The 12211-nt window shown below is 41.5% G+C and overlaps 1 protein-coding gene across 3 annotated transcripts in view; it reads right to left on the minus strand.

The window, feature by feature from the left end:
- The window catches only part of klf12b (Kruppel-like factor 12b), a 58572-nt gene extending 51451 nt beyond the window's left edge, over positions 1 to 7121 (minus strand). The window contains exon 1 of one of the 3 annotated variants that reach the window (XM_036580635.1): positions 6960 to 7121. Coding sequence is in view for 1 of the 3 variants with exons in the window: in XM_036580474.1 (XP_036436367.1) it covers positions 2364 to 2412 (49 nt within the window). In the remaining 2 variants the exon portion in view is untranslated. The other 2 variants (XM_036580549.1, XM_036580474.1) reach the window with 2 other exon arrangements.
- Positions 7122 to 12211: the final 5090 nt, after the last annotated feature.

Genomic DNA, 12211 nt, shown 5'->3' on the forward strand with positions numbered 1-12211 from the left:
TTCAAGCAGCATACCTTTTATTTTGTATGTAGCTTTATTATGATTCATAACTGCAAACAGGAGCTCATAAGTTTTCTCTCTTTCAATGATCCACACAAAACCTACTTTACCCTAACCTAAGAGCTCCCCCTTGTGGAGAAACTTCAGTCTGCTTAACGTGTGTGAGTGAGTAATGGGTCAGGTCAGTGAGGTGCTTGGTGTTAGAAAAAACAAGAAGTTTAATATCTGATTATTGCATGCAGTTACAATAAGAAATGATTGTCTGATTTAGTGGTTTATCTTTGTGTTTTAGGCATAAGTGATTTAAATATCAGTTATCAACATACACTGTACCAATTTTTTGGGTCCATACATTCTTTGCTGCACACTACGCAAAAACAACATAAGATATATGTAACCAATGATAGTAAACAAATACTAAGATGAGTTGGTCAGATTCACCTTAGCGGGGGCCAATGTAAAATTTTGCTGTCTACTGTCAGCCCTTGAGCCAGCGCTGCTTAAAAGCACACCCAGGTCTGTGTGCTCAGACACACAAGAACACACAAATAAGTACAAACACGCGCACACACAAACCACAGACACGTGCACATGCAAACAACCTCTCTTATTCACTTACAGCATCCACTGCCTGTGAACTCCTACTGTGAGCATGAGCATACATACACTGTGTACAGACATCTGCTTCCACACCCTCATGACGTACGCAGCCTTATTAGAGTGTACATTAAAAACTGCCTCTAAAGAGCATAAGTACCATCTTATCTCCTTGGAAATGCAGGTAAACACAAATGTCTATTTATCCAGATTTTTTTCCAGCACACATACTTGTGCATGCCCAGTACACATCCTCTCACAAACCCACCCACACAAACCAATTGAGCAATGCACAAACTGATTGAGCAATGCAGCGTACAATACAATAACACTCTCTAGAGAATATAAACGTGACTTCAACCTCCTTACACTGCTAGTACACGCAAACACTCATATTTATACTACCCTCATGTGGTATTTGGCCAAACAGCTACTGAAACGAGAAAAAAAATGGCAAAAGAACAAGGTTTAGTCCAGTGATACGTTAAGTAATACAGGAAGTCCTTGCGAGAGTATTTTTAAACTGAAATTCGACCCAGTCCGGCACTCATAGCCCACTTAATAGATTAAGCAGCTGTGTTTACATTCATGCTTCACATGCGCTGGCTTCTGCTTTCAATATAGCCTAGCTTGTCTTATTTTTACCTAATATACTGTCTTACAATAAGTGCCAGACTTGAGGCACGTTAAAGTGAGAGAAGCTGTGTTGTTAAACGAGGACATACATTAAAGGAGAATTCCACAGATTTTTCAAAATTTCTGTACACTCCAGTGGTTCACATGTAAACAAAGTCATATGGACTGGCTTGATGTGAAATGTTTCATTGAGAAACTTAATGACTCATATTTTCTTTTCAGTGTAAGTGATAGGAACCAGAGATTGTCATGTCTACAACACAAATATAGCCTTTTTATTTACTATCCAAAACCATCAGTGAACCTACCCATGTCTTTTGAGCTTTTATATGTAATGTTTTTAGTGGTAAAATAGTAATAAATCTGGAAAAATGTTTTCTTTGAGGACTATTTTGCCTTATAACACCCTGCATGTACCCCTCCACTATGAATGGCTTTTAAAAGATATATTTCAGGCCAACACCTTATCTCAAAAACGTAGCAAAACAATGTTTCAGGCATCAGGCAGTGTATTTTCCGACATTTCGTGTAACAACTTTCTTTGAGGGTGCTTTAAAAAGGCATGCAATAGTTAAGACATCTGGCTCCTATCACCACCACTGTGAATAACCCTGACTCTGTAAATTTCTCTAGAACGAAGCATTTCACGCCAGGCCGCTCTGAATTACTTTGTTTACATCTTAACCATTTAATTATGCAGAAATTTTGAAAAATCGGTGGCGTTCCCCTTTAACGTGGCTAGGGGCCCCTCGCCGCGCTACGCCGCTAGCTCCAAATTGGTAGCACATGTTGTTTGCTTAATTTCTCCCCAAAACGCTTGACCTGCAGCTGTTAACAGGGTTCACACGCAGCATAACAGCTACGAAAGAAGCCTCCTTAAGTTTTTCTCCCTCCTTTTCCTCGAAACTGGACGGCACGGTGGGGGTTCCAGTTTGACCCAAACCCGTCCCAAAATTAGCCAGTAGGCTAACTTAGCTCGTTAGCACAGCTCGGTTTGTAAACTTCCAGAAAGTTCTCTCAGGTTAAACTGACAGCTAGTAGCGTTGCGCTGGCCGCGTTGCTATGACGACGAGCTGAGAGTGGCAGACAGGCTGCGTTTCTAAAGCAGCGCAGACTGCGATTCCTCTTACTGTCAGAGAGATTCATGCTGGGCTTCATCTCCGGGCAACTCATCAGCATCTATTTCGAACTACTGACTGTGTTCATTAGGCTCCGGCTGATCCTTATTCCGTGTGGATTTCTAGCCGCCCTCGCCGCTGAACGGTCCATAACCGGTAAATTATTTGTAGTGAGCAGCGCAGCCCCTCCGCGTCTTGCTGACTGTGTCAAAGTTTAGCCGGTCCCTCTTCCCTCTGCACCGCGTTCAGTAAACAAGCGAGCGCTGGACACACAGGTCAAGGGTTGAATACACCAGAGGACGCGCACAAGAACATTTTTGTCAACTTAGCGAAATGTCGAAATGAGGAGGAGCTGGAGAGAACAGGACTGCGGTTCCTCCACACTGGCCTCCTTCCTCCTCATTATTGCCCTTCGCCCTCTCCTCCTCTGTCCAGCGTGCGAAGGACCGCGGCAGCACAAACATGCTGGAGGCCATCGAGATGCAGCTCTGCTCTGCTCTTCCGCTAGCTTGGAGGTGGGACTTTCTTGGCAGAATAAGCTCACTATAGTGTTGAATTAATTCCTTCAGTTAAAATTATCCTAATTTAATAGAATAGTTAAACGTTTCTGCTCAAGAACTGCCCTAGACTTCCACGAGGAGACAACAAAACTGCAGTAAGAAACTCTAATATGCTGCTAGTGCAGCAACACAGTAGGTTATCGATCAGCCACTGTGCTGTTATTTTCGTCTTTTAGTAAAAACCAATAAAGAACAGAACATGTCAGCTAATCTCATAACTCACATGGGACTATTTTGCTGCTTTATACAGGTTTGAATGGTGTAGGTAAGTTAGTAATACGGTTATGTACCATCACATTACACTTTTCTAACCGGTAACTCAAACTAGCATGGCCAGCATGCTAGCTGTAAAGCTAATAGCTGAATAACGGTTCTATTTTATTATGGACAACTGATTTTTTTAATGAAAGGGCTTGATATATGGAAAGTTTCAAAACACAGCATTCACTCTTCAGTTCATGTGGCCCATATTTAGTGACTAAGCTGCAAAAACCAGCCCATTTTTTGATGTCACCATATATATATCTACAAATCTATTCAGTATACAGCAGTTTAGGTCCACCCATTCACACTGAAGTTAAAAAGAGTTTTTTAGTCTGCTTCATGTACGAGGCAATACAGGGCAGCCAGTTAGAACAGAGTTCATTTACATAAGCCAGTCTTAAAGACACAGTAACTAAAAAGTCTAATTGATTTTAAGTGATAAAGGTTGTAGTTTAAAAATGAATTTGTTTTTCGTTTATAAAACCACATAAGTACAAACATATTGGCCTCTGGGGGAAAAAATACAAGAAAAACGTAGGATATGAGCCCTTAAAAAGTCTCTTACAAAAAAAGTGCTCGTACCTATCATGTTGTATTATTTAATTATTAATTAACATCATTAATATTAATGAAACATTGCTTTACCAACATACTAATCTTATTTCATACTATTATTATTACTAGTATTATTGTTACAGTTTTATTAGTATTACATTTGGTTACTCCTGTGTTTTGCTTCAAAACGAAGTCTGGGCTTTTCATAGAGTAAAAAGGTGACATCATTTCATCAGTTGCTGTATGTGTGCCAAGCATGACTGAGTCAATTGAGTCAATGTTGTTAGTGAGTAAAACATTCTCAGCTTCTCATATGCTGTAACCTACGCCAGATAACTACCATGAAATGAACTTTATTATGAAAGGATATAACATGACATGATGCAATAGCGGTATTCATGTTTTTCTCTGACCCTTTTTTTTCTCCTTGGCCTCTCTGTGCACCACACCAGTCACTCAGTTTAGCATGTCAATTGAAAATACACTTCTGAACCTTCTATTCTCTAAAGGGGGCTGGTCTGAATGGCTTATTTCCCCAGCTGTAGTACAGTCGGCATGACAACCCCAGATTCATCACTGTGTTTTTTCCTTCAGTGTGCTGCTACACTCTTTGGTATTTGTCGTTAAGGTCAGTTTCCGAGCTTTTGCTTAGCTGGAACTGACAGGTCAGGAGACGTTTGGGCCTTCCCAAAACCCCAGGGCCTGGCTGGACACAGATGGGTCCAGTCCAGGGCTCTCTCGCTGCCTATAGCCTGGCCCTGGAGCTTGCTTGCTGGGACGATGCAGGGAGCTTTTCAGGGATTCTGCCAGCTGATCCCTCCAGCGAGGTGTCCTGCAGCCGACAGCGCCCATCAATAATTCACCCCCTCCCTTAGCCAACGTGTATGGTCCTCCAGGCAACACAGAGGTGTGCTAACCTTGAGCGTTCCCTCATTCACTCCTCCACTGGAGCCCACACTGGACTTTTAATGGAATCCTGCAGCACAGCTGAGTAAACTGGGGCTAACCTTGGTGATAAGAAGATAAGCGGACTTTCCTCTGATGATTGGGTGCTATTATTGAGCCCCTTACCTGGCTGATCGCAACCTCCAACCCAGGGATAAAATCCTCCAGTACATTCCAGATAAAAGCCAGGCAAGGGCAATCCAAACAATCAAAAGAATCAAATGAAAGGTTGATTGGTACAGGTCAGAAGTGATCTGTAAAACATGTTCAGCCTTCTACATATATGGAACATCCAAAATGGATTAACTATTACTGCATTAAAATGGAATGAAAGAAATACTCCAGCATTTTTCAACATAATCTCTGCCTGGCACATATGTAGCACACAGTTGATTACCACAGAAAGTCTGTTTCTTAAAAGAAAAAACATATTCAACTCAGAACATATTTATAACAGAGACCTATGGAATAATACTTCAGTAGCTGCTGTTTGGTATAAAAGAAACTAATATCACAAGGCTAACTAGTTAAACACTGGGTGCTGAATGGTGGCAAAATTTACAGCAAAAAAGGGTATGCCCCCTAAAAACCTGTTCCCAAATCCCTGAAGTCCAGTGCTGTTTTATTGTCCAGAGTACAATTGATAATGACACGTCTGCATGCTTATTTGCTGTTTTTTTGGGGGGGACTTTTTAGCCATGATAACTTGTGTTACATCCATGTGCTAATGACAGGCTTGTTGTCTGTCAGACAATGTTGACGAGCGCACCATCGCCCCTTACTTTGAGCTCCACCTTCATGAGGCATTGGATTGGTTTAGAAATCTTAAGATTACTTCTGGCCCTGAAAGACTAAAGATGTGGCAGATGGGTTGAAAAATAAGTCTTTCTTCAACGTAATATCATGTTGGCCATGACAGGCACATGCATACAAACTATTCCGATTCTTGGAGTGTGGGCTTCTTAAATAGAGAGAGAGTGCAAGTTAAATAGGACCTAATCTCTCAGACTCAATAGCCTTTAGCAGCAGGGGGGGCAGCTGAAGCCCAGCTTGCCTCACAGTTACAGGCAAGCATTAACACAGGGTAAAGTCCCACAGGTCAGAACACACACACAAACCGCTACCCTATACCACACCCCCATACTGCTCCCTGTGTACAAATGCCTTTGCTGTCAGCTCTGGCCAGGTTTGCTGTAATTGAAAAGAACAGCCACGGGCCAGCCCACAACCACACTGCACCGGGCCGCTGACAGCCAGCCATCAATACCAATGACTGTTCCTCTACAAGTGCCAGAGGAGCAGATGACATCCAAGACGCCACCCATGCAACACCCGCCCCGTCAGCCTCCACCCCACACACATACACCTCCCACCCCCCTGGTGTCCTTCCACCGCCACCCGAGCCTTCCAATTCTTAACCCATTGGTCACCACGGTTACCGAACGAGGGAGCCCGTCATACCCTTTCTTCACCCTCATAAAACCCGCATATGCACGCACACAAATTCATGACAACGATCAAACTTTTCTAAGCCGATGTAGAGAAAGAGCGCTGGCTACTCGTAAGCATCCTCCTCCTTCTTCATCATACACACACACAGACTCACACGCGCACCTTTCTGACAGTGTGTCAATATTTAACCCAGAAAAACACTCTGTCTGTCTCAACACTCAGGAGCTTCAAGTTCTCTCCAACACTCTGCATCAGTGTGACAGCAAAAAAAAGTCCAAACATTTACCTACAATGTGAGTGATACGAGAGCAAATACAACTCTGGCAGAACTGCCGAGATGCTGCTCAATTATACTCTTCCAAACAAATGCTTTAAAGAGAACTACGGTGGAAATGAAAAGATATTTCTTACTTTATTCCTGATATACCACCTGCACAGTGTCGCTTGTAATGCTTATGGAAAATGTAAGGCAATAGTGAAGAAGAAGTGATCTGATTTGTCATTTGACATGACACTACAATGACAGCTGAACAAGATGCACAGTGACACTGACAAAGCAGCCAAAACAAGAAAAGAACAGAGCAGAACAGGAACACATAAGAAAAAATAGGAGTGAAAATACAGATACAGACCTGATCGGGAGCTGCAGAGCGGCAGAAAGTGTCTTCCTTATACAGTCCGCTCTCTCTGTCTGTCTCCCTCTCTCTCTCTCTCTCTCTCTCTCTCGCTTTCCGAGACTCCCTCCCCTCTCGGCTCCTCTCAGCTGCTCTGGGTAGTTCTCAGGAAATGAATGGGGGCTCACAGAGAACTGTTGTACTTGCAAATGACTTACCACAGTCACATGATCCGCTAAATGTAGGGTGGGCCAGTGGGTGGAGGCTTCATAAGCAAGAGAAGACAATATACTCTAAGCTTTAACAGCGTGCATCGAATTACACGGGGCCCCTCGTGGGAGGTTTCCGACATGTCTGCTCCGCTCCCTCCCGCCTCTGTGTGAGCCACGGCAGCCGAGGCACGGTAGAGTACCTCCCCGCTTAAAGGGGAGGGCAGAGAGAGAGAGCGAGAGAGAGAGAGAGACTTTCTTCCTACTGACAGTGGAAGAAAGCTTAACCTGCTGTGTGAAATGTCAAAGAATATGACAAAAGCAGAAGTTTGATGGGGAGAATGTTCAAATGGGAGCAGTAAAGAGAAGTCTTTATTCTGTTTTGTAGGCTCACAATATCACTCGTTTTTCTGACATTTTTCATTACTGTCAGATGACTTTTATCATTTTTCACATACAAAACAGAAGCATAGAAAAACAGAATACAGATGAAAACTCACATCACATTGGATAAATATATCACAAACTTCAATGCAGTTTAGTCCTGAATCCTAAATGCTGCACTAAATTATCTTTAATTTCTGTACTATATTATCATTAAAGAGTAAACATTAATATGCTATGTGATATTAGTATGCGAACACTCAAATTTCACATTCAGCATCTCATTCCAAAACCATGATCATTAATATTTGAGTTGGTCGCCCTTTGCGACTATAGCAGCATCCACTTTTCTAGAAAGGCTTTCCACTAGATTTTGGAGCATGGCTGCAGGTATTTGCTTCCATTCAGCCATAACAGCAGTAGTGAAGTCGGGCACTGATGTCAATTGAGAAGGCCTGGCTCGCAGTTGGCTGTCCTGAAGTTGAAAACTGTCATTGTATACTGTAGAATTAACACCAGAAGTAAAGGTCCCCAAACCATGAAAAACAGCCCCAGACCATTATTTCTCCTCAGCCAAACTTTATAGGTGGCACTAAGTATTTGTGCACGTAGCATTCTCCTGGCATCCACCAAACCCAGACTCATCCATCAGACTTTCAGATGGTGAAATGTAATTGATCATTCTAGAGAATGTGTTCCTGCTGCTCCAGAGACCAATGGCTTTGGGTTTTACGCCACTACAGCTGATGCTTGGCTTGCATGTGGCTGCTCGGCCACCATGACCTCCATGAAAACCCAATCCATCCAACAAACAGTTCTTCTGTTAAGTTGTGTGGCCTACTGTTTGACAGCCACGCTATTGTTGCTCCTAGACCAGGGGTGTCACACTGGGTTCCTTCCAGGCCACAGCTCTGCAGAATTTAGCCTTTCCCTCATTAAACACCTGCACCTCAAGAAACATGTAATATTTTATTTACAGTGCCAAGTTGTGGCTAAGTAGAGCAGCACAGTGGATGGTCTTTTGAAGGATTTGCTGTGGAAAGCAGCAGTGATATTCACAACACACATTTGCTCCTCTGGGGATCTTAATTAATGTATAGGACTCTGAGCTAATTTGCATCACTGATAAACCACCGTTCCTCCCACTGTTTCTTTCCCCATCTCTCTCTGTCCAGCTCGCACACACAAGCATGTTGAGGCTGAAAACCTGGAGCATCTGAAGAATCCTGTGTTGACATCACCTACTCACTCATCCACCTGATCCCCTCTGAATATTCATAATAATGTACAGTCAGATCCTGTCACTTTCATTGCCCACCACTCTACATCATTATATTTTCTCAGAAAGAACATGTAGTGCATACAGTGTTGAGACTAACACTTTTCATTTCTAAAGATGCATTTATAGTAAGTATAACAATTAGTGTTTATCTCATTTAAGACATTGTTGCTGTCTTAACCAAGCCTTGTATCTCCAAAATGGAAACTTTACAGGAGAAAGAAAAAAATCTTAAAATTTATTGTAAGTTAATGTAACAAGATGCAATTCAAAGTAATTTTGGAATCATTGGAAATCCATGAATGGAAATACTGGGTTTTGAAATGTCAGTAGTGCTGTTCTAGTTATGTATTTATTTTTGCCTAATTTAGTATTGGTCACATCAAGGTGTAAGAAATAGCCGCAATTTACGGAAAAGAAAGGAGAAAAAAAGCCTATCTACACAAGAGAATGAACTGCATGCACATTCATGAAGATGTTTCATTACAAAATGGCCTATTACTCAAAATAAAGAAGAAACTGATATGCTCATGTCTTTCAGAATGGCTTTTCAAGTTCACTCTGAGGACCCTTTTCTTGCTGATTGTTCCTGACGCTTCTCTCTCTGAGACGCTGTATCAGGCAGCTGCAGCCGCGAGTGAGAGCAGCAATTTCCCCTGGAATAATGACATCTTGAGGAGGCTGCTCGCCCAGCCTGCCCCTGGGCTGGCACGCAAAGGGTCCTGGCATGTCTTGTAAAGGGCTGAACTGGAATCAGGCTCTCCGGATGGGAGGAATGGGAGCACGTATGGGACACTGCCAGAAACCTGGCCTCTTCCTGCCTCCCCAGCAGAGAGAGAGAGAGAGCAAGAGAGAGAGTGGTGGTGATGGGGGGGCCCTGAGCTAACAACCCACCTCTGATTACAGCTGTGGCTAAGTGGCAGAGTGGACCCAAAGCGATTAGGTGGGCTCCAGTGTCCACAGACAAACACAGTGACCACACAAAATGGAAACAGTTGGTTTGAGGTGATAAGATTATACAAGCTTATATAGGCCAACACAGTATAAAGAATTAGTCACTTGTAGTTTTACAGTAATAGGCATTATTTAATAATTAGTTGTATCTCATATCAACCTTTCACTGTAAAAAATATAGTGTCAAATTACAGTAATTTAGTGACAGTAGTTCCTGCTGGATTAAATACTGCATTATTTACTCTATATATACCGTATTATATTGTGCTAATAATACTTTATAAAATTACGACACATCACTGTATTTCTAAATACAGGTGATTATTGTATTTGTACAGGTTTTATCCTGCAGCCCTGTATTCTTAATGTATTGCTCATATGTGCTCTAATATGCACCCACAGCTGTCTGAGTGCCCTTAGTATGTAGCGCCAACATTATGTAGCACAACATGTAAAGATATAGGCAGATATGACAAATCTAGCCAGCTAGCTTCCATCAGCAAGTGCTTGAACGTTCATGCATACAGTAACATAGTAAGGAGAGTGATCCCACTACCTTTCATAAAAGTGTCGTACCGTTTCTCAATCACACCATGAACTGAACATCACATTGCATGCACTTATGCCAGTAGTAAAGACTCATATCAGTGTTAATAAGATGTGTTAACGTGAAACTATTAACAGCACTAGTTCTTTTAACAATGTTAATGCATTTTTCTTGTTTGACCCCATAAACCATCCGTAGTTCCACCCTGAGGCCCAGCTACTCACGTGCTGCTGCTATAACTCTGTGATTGTAGCCTTCGTATTCAAGTACAGCCTTTAAAAAGTATGAAGATCCATTCATGGCTCTCTCATTTAAACCAAAGTCATTTACAACTATTGCAATGCTGTGAATTTGTTTATCACCAAAGTATTGTAGCATACTGCTACTGGGTCATGCGGACATGGGAGTGCAGGAGGCGTGGCCCTGCAGAGAAGCCATGTGTAGAAGCTCCTGGGAGATGCTGTGCTCCTGGTAAGGAGAGACTTAATGTGTAAATATGTTGTTGTTAGCGTGATAATGTGTGTATGTTTTTTTCATTTCTTTGTTGTGCTGGGCTGCTGAATAGTTGGAGTGGGTCTTTGTGTCGCCATGGACTGGTGTTACGAGGCTATTGATAACCTGCCTGCTCTCTTGGCCATTTCAGCAGCGCTTAGGAGCAGTTTTCCCTTGCTGCTTGTTTAATAAAAGAGCATTTGCTTGGACAGGAGAACTACTGATAGGTCAACTAATAGCAAACTAACAAAAGCAATGGCAAAGTGGAAAGCCAAAGCAACATAGTGGTATAAGAGGCAGAGACTGCAGTTTCGCAGGACTTAAAAGATGCTGCTCTTGTTGCTCTCACTGGAAGCCTTTGATGAAAATTAGAAACTGTGTTCACTCTTTGGAAATGACATGGTTTTCTAAGGTTAGGTTCATGTGAACTGCATTAACATGACGAAAATAATACTAGTGAATTATTGAAGCTAATAAAAGCATTTTGTTCACATATATAGTTATAAGAAAATGCCCTGCTTTTTAAATGAAAAAAAGTCTGTAGGGTTATTGAAATAAAATAAGGCATGTAAGAATGCAATTATTTGAATCATTTGACAGCCCCAGTGATAACATTACGAGAATAACTAGTTAACTGAAATACAGAAGATTATCATGGTTGGAATACCAAAACAAGTAAAATGCATTCAAACATATTAATATGTTGTAGCAAAAAAAAAACACCTGTGAAATGAAGTGTAGCCCAATATTCAGAGACAGCCTTCTCAAGTCTGTAATTCCAGTCATTTTCTCAACATGCTTTGTAAATAGCAGCCTTTTACTGTAAAGTACAGTATTTTAACTTCTTGGACTAAAAGCTTGACCTGTATCACCCACAATGTAGCATTTTTTTTTACAGTAATCAGCTGTATTTAAGGAACGCAGTAGCCTCCTAAGACCCAGCCTTTGTGTTTAGTTCATTTTTTAATTTTTCTCTGCGCTATTTGTAATTAGTAGCACCTGCTAACTAAATAAACAATACCCTGAACTGGAAGTTGTTTTTGTGAAAAAGTGCCACCCTTTGAATGAGGACAGTGGGTTACTAAGTTATAAAAGGTACTAATTGATAAAAAGCAGGTAGCTGGCATGGATATAAAAAACAAGTAAAGGACCTGTGCAATTAAAACAAATAAACAACAGCATAAAATTGTACCACCTGTTCACACCTGTATTGATATCTGTTTGGAATGCATTAGAATGCATCTGTTCATTCTGAATGTTGCTTATTGATATTTGACTACATCTCTGCAGTGTACAGAGCTCACTGTAGCCTACACAATACAATTGCGTTAAAAATTATTTATTAGTATAGTTGTAACAAATCTACAGTCTGCGTTTCTCTACAGTTACACTTTGCACAGGAACACATCACTTCATTTCATACAGCATATTGTTGCTGTCGCATTAAAACCACATATCCAAAATAGCAACTTTACAGCAGGAAATTTTTAACTTTGAATGGAATTTAATGCAACATTTTTTTTCCAGGTAATTTTTGAGCAGTTCTATTGCACCATTTTGGTTCTTGTGACATCTGTGAAATCTGAATACAAAGCAGTTGGCTGT

This window comes from Colossoma macropomum, unplaced genomic scaffold, assembly GCF_904425465.1.
Source record: "Colossoma macropomum unplaced genomic scaffold, Colossoma_macropomum, whole genome shotgun sequence".
Classification (NCBI taxonomy): Eukaryota; Metazoa; Chordata; class Actinopteri; order Characiformes; family Serrasalmidae; genus Colossoma; species Colossoma macropomum.